The sequence below is a fragment of the Tiliqua scincoides genome, chromosome 4 (assembly GCF_035046505.1).
Source record: "Tiliqua scincoides isolate rTilSci1 chromosome 4, rTilSci1.hap2, whole genome shotgun sequence".
NCBI lineage: Eukaryota > Metazoa > Chordata > Lepidosauria > Squamata > Scincidae > Tiliqua > Tiliqua scincoides.
In genome coordinates this window covers 146,548,395-146,571,772 of record NC_089824.1, presented here as the reverse complement: position 1 = coordinate 146,571,772, position 23,378 = coordinate 146,548,395, and the positions used below count along the sequence as shown (strand labels likewise).

The window sequence follows — 23,378 nt, the reverse complement described above, 5'->3', positions numbered from 1 at the left end:
CTGCAACACTTCCCCAAATACAGTCACATACCATGGTAGCATCTAGTATAATATATTAAAAATAAAATATTGAAATGAATCAGGACCCACCTGAAATTGGTGCACAACCCACCTGCTGGAACCCAACCCACAGTCTGAGAAACACTGCCTCAGAAGACACAGTTCTGGTCGCATTCAGAGGATTTCAGCTGCCCAAACCAGTGAATTTCATCACCCATGGGTTTCAGTATCTGTGGGGGTTCCAGGAATGGGAACCAAGCATTCTCCAGCATTCCTCACCCCCAGCACAATACGCCCACCCTTGGTGCCCCAAAAGGGTGACATTACAGGCAGAATAATAGCAGGATAATATCTCCCCATATCCTTAAACCCCTCTAGATGACAGATGTGCCCCCAAATGTTCGCACAGCGCTACGTCAACATGGGAGCTGGCATACAAGCAAAAACACCCACAGAAACCAAAGGGGAGGGAATAAAAAAACCCAGAAAAAAACCCACACCCCTACACCTCACCCAGTTTTTCATGGCAGAGCACATGGAAGCACACTGTAAATTTTTTATTATTATTATTTGTTGTGAGCTCTCTCTGGAGCCTCCCAGGGGAGGGAAGAAGCAGGGATATAAGCATTTTAAACAAAATGAAACAAACATGTAAACCCCATAGGTGCAATGAGTCAAATAACTCCCAGGTACTATATTATCTGTCAAAATATGTGCCTCCTGTGCAGTGGTATTCGAAGTACATTAGTGGCATTACAGCTATAATTCTTGGAAGAAAGGGCTTCAGATCATCATTGAAGTACACAGCTAGGTAGCTTCCAGTAGTTTTAAAAATAATTGCGCTACCATTTGCTGCACTTTTTCAAATAGAGTTTCACCTTTCTGGTAAAGGATTGCTCCATCAATTGGTAATTAATAACTACTAAGTGCTCTTCAGGCAAGCCTGGTGTCATTTGAGAAACATATCATAGCGAGTCAACACACAACAGTAATCTAGCTGAATGCTGTAAATGAACATACTTTCCTCTCAAGTTGAATCCAGATTGACACAGCTGCCAACTGGACAGTCTGCCTTTTAAGAAAAAAAAAAAGGAAAGAGAAAACAACTAGGTTCTTTTTGTAATGCAAAGTTCAACAATACAGCGGTAGTAGTGAGTGTCACACAAGGAATTCTTGCTCTGTAGGCAGCACATTCATCAACAGAGGTTTATCTCGGGGGCCAAACTAGCTGTGATGTTAATCACCTCATTTATTCCTGTGTGTTTGTTTTTAATGTCAATGGCACCCATGGCAGAGGGGGGAGCTCATCTAATTCAGACTGCAACAGGAGCAGAATCCTAAAGCCCTGCTCTGCTATCAGTGTCGGCATCCAGGCAGAGGGCCATGTGCTTGGTATTTACATTAATAAAAACAAACAAACATGTCAAACCAAATGACATCATTAAGGACACGTCTAATTTGGCCCTCACTTAAAGCTCACCTACTTTTCCTATTCTCTCACCAGCAAAGGCATAGTTCATACAAGCAACACTGAAGGTGGCAAACTGTTCCAGGATTCAGTCGCACAGCTAGAGGGGGGCAAAATGGTAAGTCCTGCAGGCTCTGCAATGCGCCTTGTACGTGGCCCCTCCCACTCGCCATCGGAGCCATTCTGGGCAGTGACGGTAACATGCAGGAGACCCTGTTTGGTTCGATGAGCACCTGCGCATTGCCAATGCTGCCCTGAATGATTCCAACGGCAAGTGGAAGGGTGCCTACACAACATCTGCACATCTGTAGTACTTATCATTTTGACCCCATCTCTAGCTACACTAAATTCAATCTGGATAGAAGTTGGGATTTTCATGTGTGTGTTTAGAGGAGCATTCAGCCATGTTAACTGCCACATACAGTCTGAAGCGCTACACTTGAGGAATAGTTTTTATCCCCTCAACTGCTGAATATTTGAACTAGATCTCAAAGTCTTTAGAAAGCATGATTTAGGAAGTTCCCCACCCCCACCCCAGACCACAATGAGCTAAGAGTTGGGTGACCAGTTGCCATTCTGGAAAGGCAGCTGCACGTTAGGTAGGTCATTCTGTGATGGCATTAAAAATGGCTTGTCTCATAAAGACAGAGTGTTGGCAGTACACAGATCCTAGTTTTTAAGACACACAAGTAGGGAAGATGGTAGCTTATCACAGATCAGCTTCAGTGAGTGGAAAAGGGCAGAAGGTTTTGAATTCTAGAGAGCTCTCTTCAACTAAAAGGAGCAATTCAAAATTATGAAGAGTCTTAAATTGTCATTAGATTTTCATGTCCTCAGATAAAGCAAGTACATTATTACACAAGAAGAACTCAAACCTTTGAGGTCAAAAATTATTTGATAAGACAAAAAGTGCTATGTGAAGACAAAGGTATCCTATTTTATCATTATATATTGGACTTAGTACATGTTAGTTGATATTTATTTCACACTATGCAGTCAGTATTTATTTCTGGTTATACATTGTGCATATACAGAGGATGATTTCTTGTTTTCATTTTGAGAACACACTTATCAAGATAAAACAATCATAATACTAGCATAAATCAAATTTTACATACATCAAACTTCCACAGCTGATAATCTTTCAAGGCTATATGTTAGTTTGCCAGGGTTAATACAACAATAGCTGTACAATAGCTGCACTCTGCTTCCTAAAATGCATAACAATGCTGTAAGTCAGGGGTGTCCAAACTTTTTGGCAGGAGGGCCACATCATCTCTGACACTGTGTGGGGGGCTGAGAAAAAAATAATTTACATTTAAAATTTGAATAAATGACTGTGGGGATCCTGGTGCCCAGTGGGGCTAGGGCATAGGGTGTCCTGCAATGATCCCTGGGCCAGAAAGCCCAGCTACCAATCCAGCTTCTCTCTCTCTAGTGCCAACAGTCTTGGTCAGGCTGGCCTCAGACTGCCATGGGGGGGGGGTTGACAGCACCCTGGTCCCCCGCTCAGGCTTGAGGCAGGCTTCTTGGGTCACCGGTAGGAAGGCTGGAGCTCCAACCTCCCCTCAGCCTGCTCTCTCCAGACTGACTGTCAACATGGCCTGGCCCGACCTTAAGAAGCCCTAGGGCTCCTCCTCCTAACCTGGCTTGGCAGGTCTAAAAGGGCCAGTGTCCAGCCCCAGGCTTGGGTTCTGGAAAGGGGTTTCCCGGTGCCCAAGGGGGGATCAATCCCCCTGAAGGACCCTCCTCCGCAGGTGGCCTGCACCCCCTGCCAGGTCCCCCCTTCCCCACCCCTTTGGGTATCCAGGGCCAGCGGTGAGCTTCGTCACCCACTGCTCTAATTAGGCGGGGAAGCCTGGGTTCACCAGGCAGTCCAGTGGGCTGTCCTCCGCAGCCGGCTGCCTGGTTGTCACTGCGGGGATGCGCCTCCACCGCAGTTGGTTCAGGAGGGGTGGTAGCCTGCCTGCCCACTGGCCCAAGCAGAGGGTCGCCCGCGTCCCATCTGCCGGGCAAGCCAGGCGCAGGCTTGCCCTATCCTACCTCTTCCTGAGTGGTGGGACCAGCGCTGCAGAGGGCGGGACGGGATCTCCACCCATCCTGGGAGGAAAGGGGGCTCCGTAGCTGGGGACTGCTCCCTCTAGAGGTAAGTCAGGGGCCCCAGGGGAGGTCACCCCTGACAATGACATAAATGACTATATTACAGATAGAACTTATATGAATGAATGAAGGTCTTACAATAGCTCAAGGCCTTAAAAAGGTCTTGCACAAAGCAAGACTGTCCTTTCCTTTGCTGCCACTGCTGCATCACAGACGTGAAACAGAAAGCAGTGCAGGAAGCCCCTTGGCCTGCAGTTCACATGAGAGGTCGAACAGTCATCTTCATGCTGAGAGCAGTTGTCTCAGGCCAGTGCAGTCTCGAGCAAGTCTATGGAGGGCCAGAGGCTCATTGGAGACTGGGGGCTCCCTGTGGGTCTGATTGGAAATCTCCGAGGGCAGCAAATGGCCCCCCGGGACAGGGTTTGGGCACCCCTGCTGTAAGTCACAGAACACCTTAAACATTACTTCAGAGAAAACAAAACAGGCATTGCAGCCATAGACTGCAATCCTAAGCATATTTACATCAAAGTAAGGCTGCAATACAAGACACAATTTCCTGGGAGCAAGCCCCCTTAAATATAATGGACTTGTTTCTGAGTAAATATGCATAGGATTGTGAAATATGTCCCTCACTTCTAAGTAAACAGTATTAAGATCAAATTGCAAGACAATAGTATACATCCACAGAGGTTTTTTCAAACAGATTCCTTTATATACATAACTAAAATTACCTAGAACCAAAGTCCATTGAAATATTTAGATGAACAAGAACATTCAACCCCAACAACAAATAGCCTACACCTTACTATTAGATTTTCATGTACCTAACATAGTTTCATTCTTCATTATTCAAAGTAGTAAAGTCATAATTACATATTAAGCAGTAGGAGACCAAATATTTTGCAGTGTTTAAGTAACTCAATCACTTGTGTTGGCAGAAACCATTGAATAGCTCATTGTGGTGCTCAATTGATATTCCTTTAAGAGGTTAAATTCATTGTGGGTAAAGAACTTTCCTTGTAATTATTGCTATTGAGACTGCAAATATGGTATTAAGGCAATAATCCTCAACAGGGAAGGATTATCCTGGAAATTAATGACAAGAGGAACCAAAACCCCTCAACAGATCATTGACAGGAAGTAGAAACCAGTACACTGAAATGTAAAAAAATAAATAAATAAATCACATTTATATGTATTTGATACTATGTTTATAGTAAAATAGAGGTTTAAATGATAGATGTGGAATATCTGTCATTATTAAACTGGTGTCTTGAATTAATGCACTGAGGATAGCAACTTCAGGTCTTCTGTTTTAAGAATCCAGTTATCCTTTCACAGTTACCATCATGCTGAAGGGCACAGCTTCTCATGAGATAACTGTTACAAAAGCTAACAATCATTCTTAGATGCAAACGCCAGCTTTAATTTTTTTTTTTTTCAACATTAGAGGATCCCAGATTCAACTATACTTCCTATCACATGAACACAACAGAACTAAAAATGGCCTTGAAATGAACAAATTCAATTCCCCATCAGTATTGGAGATGATCCAGATTTTGAAGACATTCTGACAGTGATTTCAAATTAGCAATGCCAGTTTAGGTTGCTTTTGGTTCTCGCTGCTTGAAAGCAAGCCATATGAGTTTCTTCCTGAAATGCAATAAATCTGCAAGCTTTGGATACAAACTGGAGAAAAGCCACCTTTTACATGCCAAATATGATCAAAAAGAAGAGAGAGAATAGAGCTGGCATATCTACATATGTAGACTGCACAATGCTGTGCCTCTCATTCAAAGCTCCCTTCCAATTAATCTGGATGCATACTTTCAACTGCAATTAAAGCTTAAGTTGATGAATCTCTTGAATGGACAGATCAAAGCTTGCATTCCTAAATCACAGGTTTCGTTTCTATAAATTTATTAATGACAGTGTACAAATTGGAATATAGTGCTGCCAAAGTGTAGGTAAATAAAGCTATCTATTTCAAATATTTGGAGGCCACTTTTCCATGTGCTTGAAGTAATTTAAAAGAATTAAATGTCAAATAAGTACCACAAGAAAATAAAACATCAGAACAAAACTTTTTAAAATACCACGTACTTGTGTATGGCAAGCACTAATCAGAAAGTTCACAGCCCTGCTGAAATAAAGCAAACACAGTTTGTGATCCATCACAAAAGCAGGCAAAGAACCAGAACTTCTCCTCTCTTGGGAAGACCACTGGGGAAGGTTATTCTGTAACTTTTGCTCTTGGTCATTATGTCTGCAGTATTTAACAAACTGTATACAAAAGGTAGCACACACAGGTTCCTTGCTCTGGAGGAGGGGAAACTGTGGTTTCTACCTAAACACAGCACAATCCTAAGAATGCTTGCTTAGAAGCAAGCCCCACTATGATCAATGGGGCTTATTCCTGGGTATGCCTGCATAGGATTGCAGCCTCAGACTAACCTGAATTCAGTGCAACTTTAAGCATCTTTTTTGTTATTTAAATAAGACATTCAGCTTTATTTGAAAAAGATTTGGGCCAGTATTTCCATAAAAAATAAAGCATATTGCTTTATTTAGATAAATATATATTTATTAGATCTTCTTCTAAGCATTTTTAAATGATCTAAGCACTTCTTAGATATCTACCACTAATGATTTTTTTTTTACATAAAAATGCTCCTGGAGGCTAAATACTGTTTACCATAATTACACATGCCTAAAGATAGTTCTTTGCTGATTTTATCACAGGTTGGTTGCCAAGGGAAAAGCTTTCCTGTGGACAGACTTAACAAGCACTGTTACTATGTTAATATTTTGCAAAAAAAAAAAATTAAACCTCCTAAACTAATATCTGTATTGAATGTATGTGTGTAAGTATAAGCACACAGCAAGTTAAAGAGACAGAAATCTCTTTACATCATTATAACAGATTGAAAAGTTCTTCTACGAGAACTGTCAACTCAACATTTGGGGGAGAAGAAAGGGTGTGTCCCAAGGCTTCACCTCGAGTCTGCTGCCACCTCCCTCCAATACATCAGGGACTTTGCTGAATCGATCTGCTTCTGATTCTCTATCCACTCACCTTACTCCTCTTATGTGGTTCTTTTAAAGGGATTGTGCGAGAAAGGACTGATGAAAGTGGGTGAAGGAGAAGACACTTACCTGGCTCCTTCTTCGCAGCGCCTTTAAAAAAACAGGAAGTGTTCTTTCCCAGAATGACCCACACATACTGTTTTGACTAACAGTATTGGGGGGGGGGGGAGAGAATGTGCAAGAAAAGGATTTTTGTCTTTTTATTTTTTGGCAGCTGCAGCAGATCTGGTGTCAGGTGCTAGATCTGGTCTGGGCATCACTGATGCTTCCTGAAGCTCACCTTTTCTATCTTTGCTGCTGCATCTGTTTCAAAGTGGGTTTACTTCTTCCGCCAGCGATGGTGCTTCTGCAGCTCACTGATGGCCAACTTTTTTTACTCCAGAAATCCCAAAGGAATAATGCAATGCGATGATGCTAGGTCATTCCCAAGAGTCATTGGGAATAAAATGGATTGGATAATGAGCTTGGAAAAGGAGGCAAGCAACATTTCCTCAAGATTCACCTCTGAATCAATTGAAATGAAACTGCCCTTCTGCTCTTCCCCTTCTCCCATATTCCAAAGAATTATTCTCCATGTGTAAATGTTTCTGTAGAGTTTAATTTTAAAGTATTGTTTTGTTTCATGCTGTTCCCCTTGTTTTCCTTTTCATCTAATGGCCCAATCCTATCTTTATGGTAGGCCCGTGCACTGCAAGGTCAGCCACAGCAGCAGCCGCTCCACCACCTGTGGAGTGCTGCCATCAGTGCAAAAGCTGGAAGGCTCCCTACAGTCAGCAGTGCCTCCACAGATTGGCCACCGCTGGATTTTTGCCAGTGATGGGGACAGATCAGAGGACAACCACAGCCCAAGTTCCCACACCTGACACACCCCCTGCAGCACTTCAGCTCTACACCAGCAAAGAGCTGACATAGATCTGTGGAGTTCCACAGGTGACTAGGCAGCAGATGCGAGGTACATAATCTTTTTCCTGATCTCTCCTGGCCAGCAGCAAAGAATGCACCGGTGCTCTGTATAATACATGCCAACAGGATATAGAATTGGGCCATGTGTCTGATAATGTTGTGTACTGTTTATTGTGACTCTTTAAGATGCATTAACCCATGTCTACATGCTATCAGCTACCATGGACTCCTATGGCAGAATACCCACACACCCATACCGACCCACACACATACACACTGCTGTGACCTTCTAAGGGATTTTTTTACACATTAGGCAGAAATACAAATCAATGTGGTTTTCCTTTGAAATGGCCTACTCACTCCAAAACTACCCTCTGCCCACTTCTCTGTTTTCTCACCAAATATTTTAGAGTACAACATGGTCAGAGACTATTATTAGAACAGTTACTGAAGCTTCTGTAGTGTTTCAAACAGGCCTTAATAAAATGGAAGTCAGCAGCCACAAAACAGGTGAGAAACAATTCCATTTTCAAGCATAAATGACATTTTCTGCAGATGACAAAACTAGGATCTGAATAGGGAAATGGTAACTCCCTTTTTGTCCTGACAAACCTGTGTGGAAAGCAGAGTTTTCTGAGAAGCAAAGAATATTCTGAAGATACTTTGGGAGAACCTGTTTGTTCTTCCTTACAATGCAACAGCATTATAATGGCAAACTTTTGCCCTCTGTGACCCTAACATGTCACATAAGGTTCAATAGCAATCTGTGCCCAGGTCTTTACCTCACAGCTCAACTCAGCTAAGAGTTCAGAGAAGGTAAATGAAACACAATTAGTGAAAAGCTACTCAATGACTGCACTAGATCTCCTGCAATTACACAACCCTAGCTTTCCTGAAGTGATACTGCTCACAACCAGCAATGTGTTCATTCAACAGCTTGTGTGATGATTTACAAAGCATCTGGTGTGGCTGTTGTGCTGAGGTAACAAACAGAAAAATATCCCCAGTTCTTGTTTATTGAGAGGAACTTGCTTTACTCCGCTCTTTGTTGCCAGGGTACGTACGTATATATTTAGAATTTTAGAACTTGCTGTCACCAGTGAGAGAACGACACAGTGCAGAGGTCCAGATGGCTAAATGGATTTGCTGGGATAACAGCTCACGCTGCATCATGCTCCGAGAGAAACGAGGATAGACATGGAGAGAAGACTCTTTCTTCTCTGGTGGAATTGCGCGACGCTGAAGCACAGTGTCATTCAGGAGTTTATTCAATATGACTCCCTTCCATCTGTACAGTTTAACAAATTGCAGACCCCCACGTTGTCATCTGAAGGTCAACTCGCACTTCACTTTCTAGATACAAACATTTATATCCATGCCAGGGAAGCATCAACCTTTTTCCACATCTGAAGTAAAAAAGTCCAACTGTACTCTTTCCTTGGTTTCCTTTAAATTAATACAGAAATGTTAGAGGAACAAAAAGGCTCCCCCTCTTACATCTTCTGTTCGAAGTGACTGTGTCTTCTTCATCAGCATGCCCTGAAGAAAAACTTGAACCTCACCATGGGTGAACAGAATTGCACATGTACTGGAGACAGTCTTGCTCGTTGAGGGGCAGGGTGACACAGCATTGGAAGTAAGTGTCCCAATAAGATTAAAGCCACACTATCCATTTTCTATTAGGTTTCAATTTAAAATAGTCCTGGGAAATACTACTAATTGTTTCAGTATGTCAGCAAACAGGCAGATTTCATTCTGAGGGTCAAACTAAACATGTTATCCAAGAGCACTTTCAGCTCGAAGCTCCTCTTTTGTTGTTGTTAGAGGGGGAGGTTTTCCAGTGGCGGACCTCCCTAGCCCCGTGCCCCGGGGCAAAGGTCCGCAATGGCGCCCCCTGAGGGTTGTTGCCACCCCCTTGTAAGCCCCCTTGTGTGAGCTTACGGAGCATCACAACTCCAGGACACGCTGGGGAAAGCTCTCTGGGGTTCCCCGATACTTTAAACTGCTTCCAGAAAACCGGAAGCACTGTTTCTGACCCCGTAGGGAGCCTCAGATAGGCTTCTGCATGGTCCTAAAGGCACGCAAGACTCCGCACCTGGGGCATTTGCCCCATCGACTAAATGGGAGGTCCGTCACTGGGTTTTCCTAACCCCAATTTGCATGGTTTTAAACTGCTGATTTCAGGGGAGCAACACTGAGCTTTTCAGAATATGCATGCAATGCAAACAAATGAAAGCGACTGAGAAACGTAAATACATTTTCTCTCTCTCAAAATACAGCTTGTGCATGACATGACAAATATTCATTCCTTACCACATATTTATTCTCGAGTAGCAAGCCATACAATATTCAATTAGCTGACTGTAATACAAATTGCTCTTTGTCAGTGGCCACTTGGTCTAGTAGAGGCCTCTTGAAATATGCGCCAGCACTTCTGCTACAGTATAAGAGGAAGGGATATGTCCTTCTAGCACCACTGATCAAGAATGGCAAGTGGCAATAGGAATAGTAAAGCTGGTATAGTTTGGTGGCTAAGAGGTTAACTGCCCAACCCTATCCCTCACCTTTGCTGACAAGGCAGCCACACCGATGGAGCACATACTGCATCCAATGGTTGGGGGGAAGGGGTGATCAGGAGATACAGGAGAGGTAAGGAAAAATATTTTTCCTTACCTCTCCTCAGGCGTCCTGGTGGCCTATGGGTCTCCTGGGACCTATGCCAGCTATAAAGATGGCACAGGTCTGAGAAAAGGAGTGGGTCCAACAAGAGGCGATTGCATCCTGGCACACACTGGTACAGCCAGGATCTATCCCCTTCCTTTCACCCAAACCCCCGTTCCCACCCCAAAACTCCCTCTGCCTCCCTTCCTTCTCACAGCATGCCCCTGCTGCCAAGTTACATGCAGAACCTGTACAGGTAGAAGTCCAGAAGTACACAACAGTGTCCTGGCTGTCTCGCTGCCATAAAGTGCCTTGCATTACCAGAATGCAGCCCCAAGGGAATATATGTTCCCATATAATTTGGCGGCAGGGTCTGCTGCCATCTCTACCTCCCCTCCTTCCCCCACCTTGCCTTCTCCCCTCCCCCCGGATCACCTCCCCCCACCCTGCCGACTTACCAGTCTGCCATCCAGCACTTGTCAATAGCTGCAGGCAGTGGTTGTACTTCCTCCACCTGGCGCTGGTTCAACACAGGCTCGCACTGAGCAAGAGCCCACACCAGCCCAGCACGTTTGTGACACTGTGTGCCAGCGCTGGGCCAGCATGGGCCCGTTTGCATTGGGCCCTCAGTTACTGTTACTGTTTTGCATGTTTACCAGTTTTGACGCATGATCAATAAAAGCACCAAGATGCCCAAGAGTGGATGTGACTAATCTTGCTAACATCAATGTGTTGGAAGCACGCTAGGGGGGTGCGGGCCGCACCGGGTGACGCGCCAGGGGGGATGCACCCTGGGGGGGTGACATGCTAACATCGCGGGGTTAGGAGCTACCGCGTCATGCCATACATCGTTGGATGCAGAATGGCCAGCGGAGTGCAGTGCAAAAAATAGAATTGAAATTGCTCCTTTCGTTCAAAGGTTATGGCCAAATAACCGGAAGGAAAAATGCATGGATCCCTATGGAAAGTGAAAGTGAGCCATAGCGTATGTTTAGTTGTGAATCAGCATACTTGCCATAGTCTGTCAGAAAGGGCAAGCTGAGACAAATCCAACGACACCACAATGGTCCCGATCCAATGAATGCAACCCCAAAAAAATCTCCCCACTCCCAGCTGCGAGTCTGAGCCCGACATGAAGCCACGTGGCCGCATTTACTTCAGAGTAGGTGAACTTGCCTTAGTCGAGGCAGGCTGAGAGGCTCCAAGGACGTCAGAATGGTCCTCATCCAATGAGTGCAGCCCCCAAAATACCGGAGAAGGAGGTTCCTCCCTCCCAGCTGCCTCCCTCCCAGTCTATGGAGCCTTAAGGAAAGCAAAGCAGCCTCACAGTCGTGTTTACTTGCGAGTAGGCAGACGTGCCTTGGCAGGTGGTCAGGCCAGGCAAAGGGCAATGTGAGGACACCAGAAGGGTCCTGATCCGATGGAGCTGCTCCAGAAGGTAGCCTCCCCCCCTAAAAAGAACAAAAAAGAGGCTTGAATGGTAAGGGGAAAGTTTTCTATTTTGCACTTCTGAAGCCAGGTGGCTCTTTATTCTGATGTACCTGAAATAGAAGAACTTTAAACTGGGCACTGGGAGGGCTGAAGAGCTCACTGATTCTTTTTGGGGGGTTGTTAGTGCAGGCAGACTACAGAGTAAGCTCCATTGCCCACTATGGGACTTACTTCAGAGTAGACACACATAGGATTGGGCTCAAAGGCTGCAATCCTACCCACACTTTCCTGAGAGTAAGCCCCACTGACCACTATGGGACTTACTTCAGAGTAGATTCACTTGGTGGACCAGGACTGGCTCTCACTTATTTAATTATTTTCTTTTAATTTAATTATTTATAATTATTTATTTTAATTGCTTGATGATGTCACTTCTGGCCATGACATCACTTCCAATGGGTCCTGGACAGATTGTCATTCTAAAAAGTGGGTCCCAGTGGTAAAAGTCTGAGAACCGCTGCAATAAGGTGTTAGTAAGTTGACATGGGATGTGTGTGTTCAGATCAGAATTTGGAGGAATAATACCATCATGTTTTATCAATCAGTGCGTAATTTCATGCAGAATGCAATGAAACAATCCACATTGAAATATCTCTGTTCTAACAAAAGGTACAGCCAAAAAACTGGTGGGGGTGGGGCGATGGTATATCACCACGCCCACCTGGGTCGTTGCCCCCCCCACTACATGGGGTGATGCACAGGCCTCCCGCACCGGGTGACATGAATCCTAGTGATGCCACTGGTTGGAAGTGAGTTCAAGGATTTCTTAGCCAACATCATGAACAGCCCAATTCTATCATAATCCTGCCACTAATCCATCCTGATCCTCCCCCTCCTCATCCTGTTCCACACATCCCCACCTCCCTCCCACCTCCTGCACTGACTTTCCAGTCACTGGCTCCTGAGCTGCTTACTAGGACTGCCTGCTGGCACATGGCCACACGCACCTGCTGCTTGCAGTGGCAGCCTGGCTGTGCAAAATGACATGTTACCACAAAAGACCTTGTGCTGCAGGAAAACTAGTTCCACCAGCACAAGGCCCACACAAGATAGGGCCACAGATAGGATAGTATTTGTTCCAGTGCAGCCAGATATACCATAGACCAAACTGTCTTATAAAACTTCAACATAGTCTATTCATTATAGTCCAAGGCAACACCTTCCACTGCTCAAGCTTTTTTATGGCTAGGAAGCCTTTCCTCCCATCAAATTAAAAACTGCCTTTTTGTAATTCAATAAATTGAAGTGCATATTAGAGACAATTTAACCAAAGGCTCAAGTGCCAGGTGTTTATCTGTTAATTGGTAGAGATTTGAAATGAAATATGAAATCTTCCATAAACAGCATCTTAACTTTAGACTCCTACGTATGGCAAAAAAATGTATTTATATTTCAGATACAACAAGTCTCACATTGCAATTTATTCAACAAATGTAAAAAAGGATAAAGGCACTGGATCCATCAGTAAGAAGAATTTTTGACAATGGGTCAAAAAACGCAGAGTTAAGTAAGTGGAACTGCTGACATATCCAGCAGCCTTGCAGCATTCATCAGAAGTAAGTGACCTTCATCTACAACTGAATATATATATATATATATATATACACATACTTACAATACAATAGCAAAATACTAAGCAAAATTTCACTTCGCTGTGTATTACAGCATGTCATCTAGAACAAGGACCCAGGTAGATGAGTCAGCAGTCTTCCAATCTGCATAATTATGTCGAACAGTTCCAGATCTAGAATACAACTCTGAAAGCAAAGTCAGTGTTCATCTCTCAAACACACGAAGAACATAGGGCCCAATAATATCCAATTTTCCAGTGCTGGTGCAACTGTGCTAATGGGGCATGCACTGCATCTTGGTAGTGGGGCAGCAGTCACAGAGGCTTCCTTAAGGTATGGGAACATTTGTTCCCTTACCATGGGGCTGCATTTTAGTTGAACCAGGACTGGAAATTGGATAGGATTGGGCCCATAAATAGCTACTATATACAGAGTCAGATCATTGGCCTGCAACTGCTCTATGTTGTCTATACCAGTGTTTCTCAAACTGTGGGTCGGGACCCACTGGGTGGGTCATGAGCCAATTTCAGGTGGGTCCCCGTTCATTTCAATATTTTATTTTTAATATACTAGACTTGATGCTGCCATGGTATATAACTGAGTTTGGGGAAATGTTACAGACCTGTACTTTTAACAAACTACTATGTATATTATCTTAAGAATGACAGTCAATGGGACTTATTTCTGGGTAAGTGTGGGTAGGATTGCAGCCTAGGATTGTTAAAAATTTTCCTGCTTGATGATGTCACTTCTGGTCATGACATCACTTTTGCTGAGTCCTGACAGATTCTCATTCTACAAAGTGGGTCCCAGTACTAAATGTGTGAGAACCACTGGTCTATACTTATCCTAGAGCAGTGGTTCCCAACCTTTAGAAGACCACAGACCACTGAGGCAAAAAAAATTGGATTCATTGTGGACCACGTGCAATCCTCACTCCACCCTCCCCAGCATAGAAGAAAATACAATTAAATTTGTTAGTCTGTGGGTGAGCACTCAGAAAGATGCTGGAAGTGTCGGCTGCAGGCAGTCCGTTTTCCGCCCTCTCTGGTGGTCTGCGGGGAAGCATCTTGCCAAGCAAGCACTCCCACATGAACTACTAGATAGGGCAGAGAATGGACCACCCACAGCTGCAGCCCACACTTCAGTGCCAGCTGTGGTTGCTTGTGATCTGTTCTCCGTCCTCTCTGGAGGTTCACAGGAGAGCACTCTCTTGGCAAGATACCGGAAATAATCAAAGACAATCTTTTTTTTCCCCCTGAAACCTTGCGGACTTCTCTGGGTCTGGTCCAAAGACCATGGGTTGGGAACCACTATCCAAGAGTTTAGTGGGTTATTCCAAGCCCTACCTAGAGCCACCAAGGATTAAATCTGGGATCTCCTGCATATAAACACATATTCTTCCACTGACCAATAGCTCTGTCCCCTAATGCAAACTATATGAATGCTAGTGTTGTAGCAAGCAAGTCAAATGCTAGCGTTTCATTGAGGCCTGACAGTTAACCCCCCTGAAGTCATTTTATAATGTCAACTTCCAAATGTACCTCTCTTTTCAATAGCACAGAAAACATATTTCTTTATTCACTGATGACCATATTCTGCATTCTTTAGGTCATGCATTTAGGGTTACCAACTCTGACTTGAAACAATTCTCAGAGACTTTAGTTCCTTCTCCAACATAAGTTAATTAATTAAGGCTGAAATCCAAAGCATGCTATCAAGGGATTAAAGGCCTGATTCTTTGCTACATATGCCAGCTTACCACAGTTGTGCATTGTCGCGTGTGGGAGTTAGTGCTGGCTCAGCACCAGACTGGCCCAGCATGAGACCATGCTGGGACAGCGCCAGTGAGAGGCCAGAGATCCGCCACCAGGAGCTCTTTGCAAAGTACCTGGTGGTGGAGAGGTAATATGGGGCGGGGGGGGGGAGGCAGGGAGGAGGTTTTTCAGGGTGGGCGGAGGGTGGGGCAAGGTGTGGCAGGGGAGGGAGCCAGGCAGGAGGGGCTGGGACCAGCGGAGCTGAGCTCCACTGGATCCACATGACCCCACACAAGACTCCTTGATTCTGTGCTGGCTAAAGAGAATCAAGTAGCCCCGTTGCAGGGCTACTTCCCTTACCAGAGCCGGTCAGGGCTGTAAGCCCCATTAAATATAGTGACACTTCTAGGTAAACAGGCATAGGTTTTCACTGTCCATACCACTTCCATACCTTTTACCTTACTGTTGATTGAGTCCCTTCCAGAATACAAACCAATCTCTGAAAATAGGAAAAGAACAATTAAACCTTTCTACATAGTAAAATGTCTTAGGGCGCAATACAAACCCTTTATGTCAGTTCTTTCCAGCACTGGCATAGCGGTGTCAATGGGACATGTGCTGCATCCTGCAGTTGGGTGTCACTCACAGAGGTCTCCTCAAAGTAAGGGAATGTTTGTTCCCTTACCTCAGAGCTGCATTGCCCTTATGTCAGTGCTGGAAAGCACTGACCTAAGGGGTTAGGATTGCGCCCTTGCTTACACAGCTCCATTTAATTTTTTTAAAAGACCAAGTCAAGCAGCATAAAGTAGCAATTCCTTCCCCCCATTTTGGAGGATACATGTTTCACCCCCTGCACCTCTTCTGCCACCCACCACATCTTCAAAACTGACCTAGCATGCAGAATCATGGGAGTTGCACTCTCAAGATCCTCCCCACTAGCCCAGTGAGGATGTGGAGGAGACAGAGGGAAGCGGCAATCTTCTTGGTTGCTAAAGAACCATTGGGAACACGATCACCACAGAGGGGTAGAACCGTCAGGGCATTCCCCACCAGCTCACTGCTTTTCTCAGCCTACTGCTTAAAGCAAACATTTCAGTTCACCTTTGTGGTGGGCTGCTCTTGGGCTGCCAGGGTGGGGTTGCCTGCTTCATGCATTATTCAGTTCATGGAGGGGGCATGATTTAAAAAAAACAAACAAAAAAAAACAGAAAAGAAGTGTTTAGGTTCATAATGAGGAGAACCTGGAATACCACATATGGGGAGGTGAGTGCAGTTCCAGTGTATTGTTGCTTTGGGACTGGGTAGCATAGCAGCAGCTCAAGCATTGGTGATCTGGTTTAGCTTATGAAAAACTGAAATTCTTCATCTCAACATTTTCATTTGGGGCTATGAGCCCCTTTATCCTCCCCGTCCCCAGGCCAGTAATGCTAACTCCTCTATGTTTGCTGCTGCAGCTCCCTCACCTCACACTCACTACCTGCCTGCTCAGTCTCCCACATGCTGGGGAAGAAGGGTGCGTAGTTAGGCAGAAGTGAAATCAGCATTTTCTCCAACTTTAGAACAGGCTGCAGCAGTGATACACAGGAGATGCAGAACTTTAGAACAGGCTGCAGCAGTGATACACAGGAGATGCAGAGTCTCAGAAGTGAGAGGCAAGGGGCTGGGGGCCTTCTCACATTGCTCTCATTGGTCCCTGGGAGTGTACTGCTGATTCCAGGAGACTCCTGGGAAGTCCTGAAGGGTCGACAACCTCACACGCATCTCACTCTCACAGTAGTAACATTTAACTCCAAAATTCAATGCCAAAGAATACATGTGGTCTGACAAACACTTGGGAAGGACAATGATATCTTGATCTATGATATAAAAAGACCATCTCACCCAGTGGAAACTAAGGAATGGGGAGGGGAAATCATCCAAGGTGAGTTGTACCTTTGCATTCTTCTTAATTGCAAATTGTATTGTATTGGCAACCTTCAGTCTCGAAAGACTATGGTATCGCGCTCTGAAAGGTGGTTCTGGCACAGCGTCTAGTGTGGCTGAAAAGGCCAATCCGGGAGTGACAATCCCTTCCACACCGGGAGCAAGTGCAGTCTGTCCCTGGTCTGTCTCCCTGGCTATGGGCCTTCCTTCTTTGCCTCTTAGCCTCAGACTGTTGGCAAAGTGTCTCTTCAAACTGGGAAAGGCCATGCTGCACAGCCTGCCTCCAAGCGGGCCGCTCAGAGGCCAGGGTTTCCCACTTGTTGAGGTCCATCCCTAAGGCCTTTAGATCCCTCTTGCAGATGTCCTTGTATCGCAGCTGTGGTCTACCTGTAGGGCGCTTTCCTTGCACGAGTTCTCCATAGAGGAGATCCTTTGGGATCCGGCCATCATCCATTCTCATGACATGACCAAGCCAACGCAGGCGTCTCTGTTTCAGCAGTGAATACATGCTAGGGATTCCAGCACGTTCCAGGACTGTGTTGTTTGGAACTTTGTCCTGCCAGGTGATGCCTTAATTTGCAATGTAATAAGGATGCTTACACCAATTTTTAAAATGGTATTCGATATTAATTCTGACTTTTTTTCTTGCTTTGTTATAAGACTATCCTTGTAATCAATAGGATCTGTTTAAAGGAATAGACCATCATAAACTAGTTCCAAATCCTCTCTGTACAGTTAAACTGCTTAAATCCTATTCAAGCCAATCGAAGCAGCTGATGGCAGTCTGAGTGAGGTTAGTCTCAAGAAGTTAGATTTCCCCCTTCCACAATTGCTAAGTCATGTCCTTGTACCCAAATAATTCACAGTGTTTGCTTAGGAGATTTTCATTTTAGTTGAAGAAGAACTGAATCACAACATTAATAAGCAGTTAATATTTTTACTATGGAAGCAATGAGAGGCTATAATCAGATCCCAAACTAGCCCATTTGGACCACACACTGCAGTAACAAATCCCCTCATAAAACCACATTTCAAAAGCTCATGATTCATTACTAATTAGTTCAAAGTGATAAGTACTGTGAGTGGACAGGAAGCACAAATACCTCACACTTCCTGTTCCTTCCCATTTCCAAAATAAACATCTACATCTTCTCCACTATGAAGATATGCATACTGTCCCTGCAATAGGAGCTTCCACTTCTTGTTGGTGGGTAAGGTTGAATTAGAACTTATCAATGAGTTTGATTCTGCTCATTTAGGTTTAAATCAAGACAACAATTTCCTTTCCCACAATAGTGGTGAATTTATTAAAGATAGGATAATAGTGTTCTCACCGGTTGCTACTGCTGTGAATGTCACTATGCTTATCTTGTATATGCTTAATATTTACATAGAAATGTCCGACTGTACCTCATGCATTTCATGGCCATTTGACCACATTCTATAATATTTTTCTATATCCATATGTGTGTGTGTGAACGCACATGCAGGTCATTTTTCCTACATCTGATGAAATGGATTCTAGTCCATGAAAGCTTATGACATAATAAATTTCCTAGTTTTTCATTGCCACAAGGCTGAAATGAAATAACATGGCTAGCTTTCTGAAAACTGGACATCTGAGTAGTTGATACAAGAACAGCTAAGAAGAACCAGGAATACCAATGGGAATCTTTGTCCAACAGCAACACATCTTACAGTAACACACATGTGCCCCTCAACCTTATTACATCACTAGTAATTCTAGCCTAGTCCATAAAGCATTCCAGTATAGAAAAGAATACTGTAGAACTGTGAACTGTTTCTGGAGTTGAGAATTTTTTTTTTTTGGTCTCTGGAGCTTTTTGTTTTTTTTTCTTCCTTTTTTGAAAGGGTGAACAACTCCCTAAAAAAAGTGTGTTCTTTAAAATAAGGTTGCTGCGGCAGAAATGAGTAAGGTGTTCTAAGTTTGCAGGTAGCTTGGAGAAAACCCCTAAAATGCTGCGATAATGGATTCAAAGTCCTGAAAATACTTAGCACACTCCTCCTGCAGATATTTAAGCTTCTGAAAGAAGTCAGCCCTTATTCCACCACATGTGTATTCTTTTTTCATATGAAAAGTCACATGGCAAATGTCACACACTGAATTACTGCAGTTTTCAGGCCTGAACTCCATTAATGAGAGGTTTTTCTTCCAAGCAAGAGGCAAGAGGCAGAAGTCTGTTTCCGCAGATTTGACTGGCTTCAAACAGGCTTGCATTTATAAGACAGTAAGATTTCACCACCGCTACACATACATGTCTGTATGAGATCTCAGGTGGTATGCCTCAGCAGGTAAAGTTTTGCAGGAGTTCAGTTGTCAGATAATTAAACCACCTGTATATCATCTCTACTAACATAACCTTCCTCTCATTAAACCAGCAAACTGCTGACTCAAAACGCCAAATGAATGACTCAGAAATCCCAATGCTTTCTCAAAGACCTTAAATGCATGCCACCAGCAGTCATTCTGGGTGATTTAAGCCTTTTAATTAGCTGGTTCCTGATTGTAATATGCTAACTATGTCGCTCCCATGGGTATCCCCCTTCTCCTGCAAATGAAATGATTTTTTTAAAAATTAGTTTCACCTTGAACAGAGCATCATAATATATGCATGTACCCTATAAAAATTAGGTTTATTTTAAATTTATGGAGCCTTACTACAGAAAAATTATGTGATACACTTAGCGTATGTACTGTATATACTTTTGCTTGCTGCACTATAACATGTGTCCAATGGGCATAACACTCCAGTCTAGGGCACTTCGAAAAAGTGTGTTCTGTTATCTAAAAAGAAACTAGCAGATCCACAGAAAGAGCCGCAATATAAATTCTGTTCTGCATTTCCTCCCTGGGCTTGCGAAGACTGCTTCTCCTAAAATGACACTTAAAAAGCATTTTCTTGTAGGCTGTCATTAATTTAAAGCACTGTAGGTTGTAATGTGTTTTCATTTAAGCTGTGCACAGTCTGTGGGAACAAGATTTCCACCAAAGCACTCAAAAGCCTGCAGGAGATGGTTAAGTTGTGCCTGCATTTTCTGTATACTTCCTTGCAAATGTACTCTTTGGGGCTTGGATGAAGTCAACTATGCTCTTAAGACAAATACAGAGTTGAATGTGTAATTGTGAAAAAATGTACCATGCCCTAACAAACGTTCCAGGTCTTCTAAGAGTATTCCCCACCTAGCAGGTTCCCCACCTAGTCATGCATTTGTCTTTTCCTGGTAAAATGATATAGTATAGTCCAGTCTCACTGGGTTTTTTCCCCCCTTCAGAAACCATTATTCATTCTCTCCCACTTATGAGATGAAAATAATTGCTTGACCCTAACACTCCAATTGCATTTATGGAGTGTATTCAGCTTTGCTCAGGCCTGATAAAAATTACATATGCTCTCAAGGCAGAGTCTAATTCGAAACCACCAAAAAGCATCCTCAGTTGCTTAGTTTTCATGCAGGGATTTTTAAAAAGAAAATAGAAAAAAGGGGAAACAAAGATTGCCTGTGGCCACTAATACTGGTCTGAGTTGAAACATGAATGGGAAAAGTCAGCTCATCAACTCTGGTCCTTTGCTGTCTTTGCATTAGAGGCAATGCAAATAATGAAGGAGTCTGGGGTTGCATTTACTTTCTGTCTGCAACACGGGAAACCAACATGAATAAATTCCAATGTATTCTAAAACCATGGAGTGTAACTACAGCATATTACGACAGATGAAAAATCTCTCAAGCAGCGGTGCATGGACACTGAATGTGTTCTCAGCCTCTACCACATGAGAACAGTCAGGAAAATAAATAGGGATGGGCTGACAATGCCACAGTTCGAAACTGCAAAGGACTCTCTTCCGTAGTATTTTCTCTTTTGCAAGAGATTTACAACCTTTGTGAAAAAGCAACGCTTCTGATGAAGTTACTTTAGGAACCTGATTCCCTAATGGCAAGCAGCACAGTTTCTAACCACAAATTGTCCCTGGCTAAAACTACTGCAGACTAGCATCCACATTTATTAGATACAAGAAGTATCCATCTCTGTAGTTATAGTAAGTAGCAAGAAAATCAATTCACTTTTTTTTTTACTAGACTAGACGATTCTGGTGGCAATGCAAAATGTGTTGGCTGAACATGAAGTCAAGGGAAAATTATATAAATTAAAGCAGAAGATTAATGGATTGAGTCAGATAGAAAGAATCACATAGATAATGGACTGCTACTGATAAACAAATGTTCCGCTACCATATGGAATGTGAACGTCATTAAAGAAAGCAATGCATGCAACCTTCCAGTGGAGGATAAAAGACTGGGAAAGGAAAAGAAAACAAGTGGGTCCAGTAATTGCCATCATAATCTGGTTTCCACCCCTAAGAATCATTATGAAAATGCCCAGAACGTCCGCATGTATGCAACTGTATCTTCAATGAACTGTCTCCTGCTGAGCAGTGTTGTGTGCACGTAAGGCACGGGGAAGGTTGCACTGCAGGGTCCTGTGACAAGCAGCAGACACTATCCCACAGAAATGCAATCGAGCACCAGTGATTTCCATTCCAACTTCCAGGAACAAACTTAGCATTCCGAAGGCAAGTCAGAACATCTTGCATTCATCTACCTCTTGCATTCAGAGCCCTTTTGGTCTGCCTGCCTAACCAAGTGCCTGCTGCTTTGGGCAGTTTCAAAACATCCACTAATGGGGCAGGGGGCTTAGCACTGATCAGACAAGTGGCAATCTGTGTCCTCAGCGCATCTTTGCATGCAAAGGTCTACAAGAGGAGCCCCCTGTCTTTGCAGCACAGACCCGCGTCTGTTATAAAGGGCCCAGTTATCATGCGAGGCTGTCTGCACCACTCCAGACCAACCGTGCGAGCCAATGCACCGTAGCCTGCACCGGTTCTTTCCGACGGCCGCCGGATCCATGCTGCAAATCTCTGGAGAAATGTGTCTCTCTGCACGTACATGCATGCATCCCCATGCCGTAGCACTCGGAGTGCCCGTGCCTGGAACTGCACTGTCAGTGTTAATGCAGCAAGCAGCTGGCTGGGCAGGAGTTGCAAACACCGGAGGGAGGGCACCGGTGAAGAATGGGGGGACGACGACTTGAGCATCACTCAGCGCATGATGCGCAGCACCAACTTCACATCTTCTCCCCAAGAAGGGAGATTTCGCCACTGCAGCCTCTTTGCTCGCAAGGAAGGGGGGGAGGAGAAGGAGAACGGGTAGCTGTTCTCTGATGAGCCATTACATTTTCCAAAGAGGCTTAACAAGGAGTGAGCGAGACATGCCTGTGGAAGATGGACCCGCAAAACTAATTGCAAGGAAAGATCTGGTCTCCTCCCCTTCTCCGGCCCCACTCACACCAAAAACACTTGCTGGAGCGGAAGAGTCCCCTGGGTGACGAGAGGGGAGATGCTTCCAAAGTTCAGCCCAAAGTCCCACCGATCTAGAAAGCGGGGCATGGCGTGGTGGGGGGCAGAAGAATGGGGAGAGGCACACCTTGCAATTCCACTGGACAGGTAAGAGAGAGAGGGAGAGAGAGAGCAAGGAGGGGGATGCACAGATGGGGCAGGGGGTGAAAGAGATCACGCTGCCCCCGCTGAAATGGGGAGACGCCAGTTGCCAAGTGGGGTGGCAAATAGCCTGGCCCAAAGCGGTCCTGGACCGTCTTGGTGCAGACCAGGGAGCCAGCTTGAGAAGGCGCCCCTCTTCTGCTTGCTGAACCAGTGCGGGGGGGGGGGGTTAAAGCAAAACAAACACACTTCCCCCCCTCTTGCAGCACTCATGCCACAGCCAGGTGGTGGTGCCCCCTGGAGAAAAGGCGGGGGGCACCGAGTCCTACCTAAGCACAGCCGTGTCCCCTTTCCTGACCACCAGGTTGTCCACAGCCGTCCCGGGGAAGTCCACACTTTGGCCGGCGGGGAGGCAGGAGGGCAGCAGGCAGCAGAGGCTGAGCAGCACCGCGGCCAGCCACTGGTTGGAGCAACAAGCGCCCTGGACCAGCAGCATCATGTCCATGCCTGCTCGAAGGCAGCGCTCCGGCTCCTGCTGCGGGCTCCTGGTCGAGCCTCCGAGGCGAGCGAGGCAAGTCCTGGGCGCCCCCACCCGCGGCGAGCAGCTCGCCTCGCCTCCTGCCGCCGCCTGCCTGCCGCGTCCCCTTCCCTCCGCTCTCGCGCCGCTGCTCGCTGCTGCCCGCGTCCGGTGCGTGTCTAGTCTCGGGTGTCTCGCACACCATCTAGCGAGGAGGGAAGCGCGCGGGAGAATGAGCCAGCCCCGGCAGCGGCGGCGGCAGCAGCAGACGGACCCCAGGTTCTGAGCCGGTTGCCATGCAGCCGTTTCCGTAGCAACTTGTCCTGGTGGCTGGTGCTGGTGGTGCTGCTGGAGCAGCGGGGGGGGGGGCAGAGATTTTATATA

General features: G+C 45.1%; 1 protein-coding gene across 1 annotated transcript in view; it reads right to left on the bottom strand.

The window, feature by feature from the left end:
- The window catches only part of NEGR1 (neuronal growth regulator 1), a 544,743-nt gene extending 521,761 nt beyond the window's left edge, over positions 1 to 22,982 (bottom strand). The window contains exon 1 of the mRNA XM_066623896.1: positions 22,807 to 22,982. Coding sequence (XP_066479993.1) covers positions 22,807 to 22,982 — 176 coding nt within the window. The remainder of the gene's footprint in view (positions 1 to 22,806) is intronic.
- Between the last annotated feature and the right edge of the window lie 396 nt (positions 22,983 to 23,378).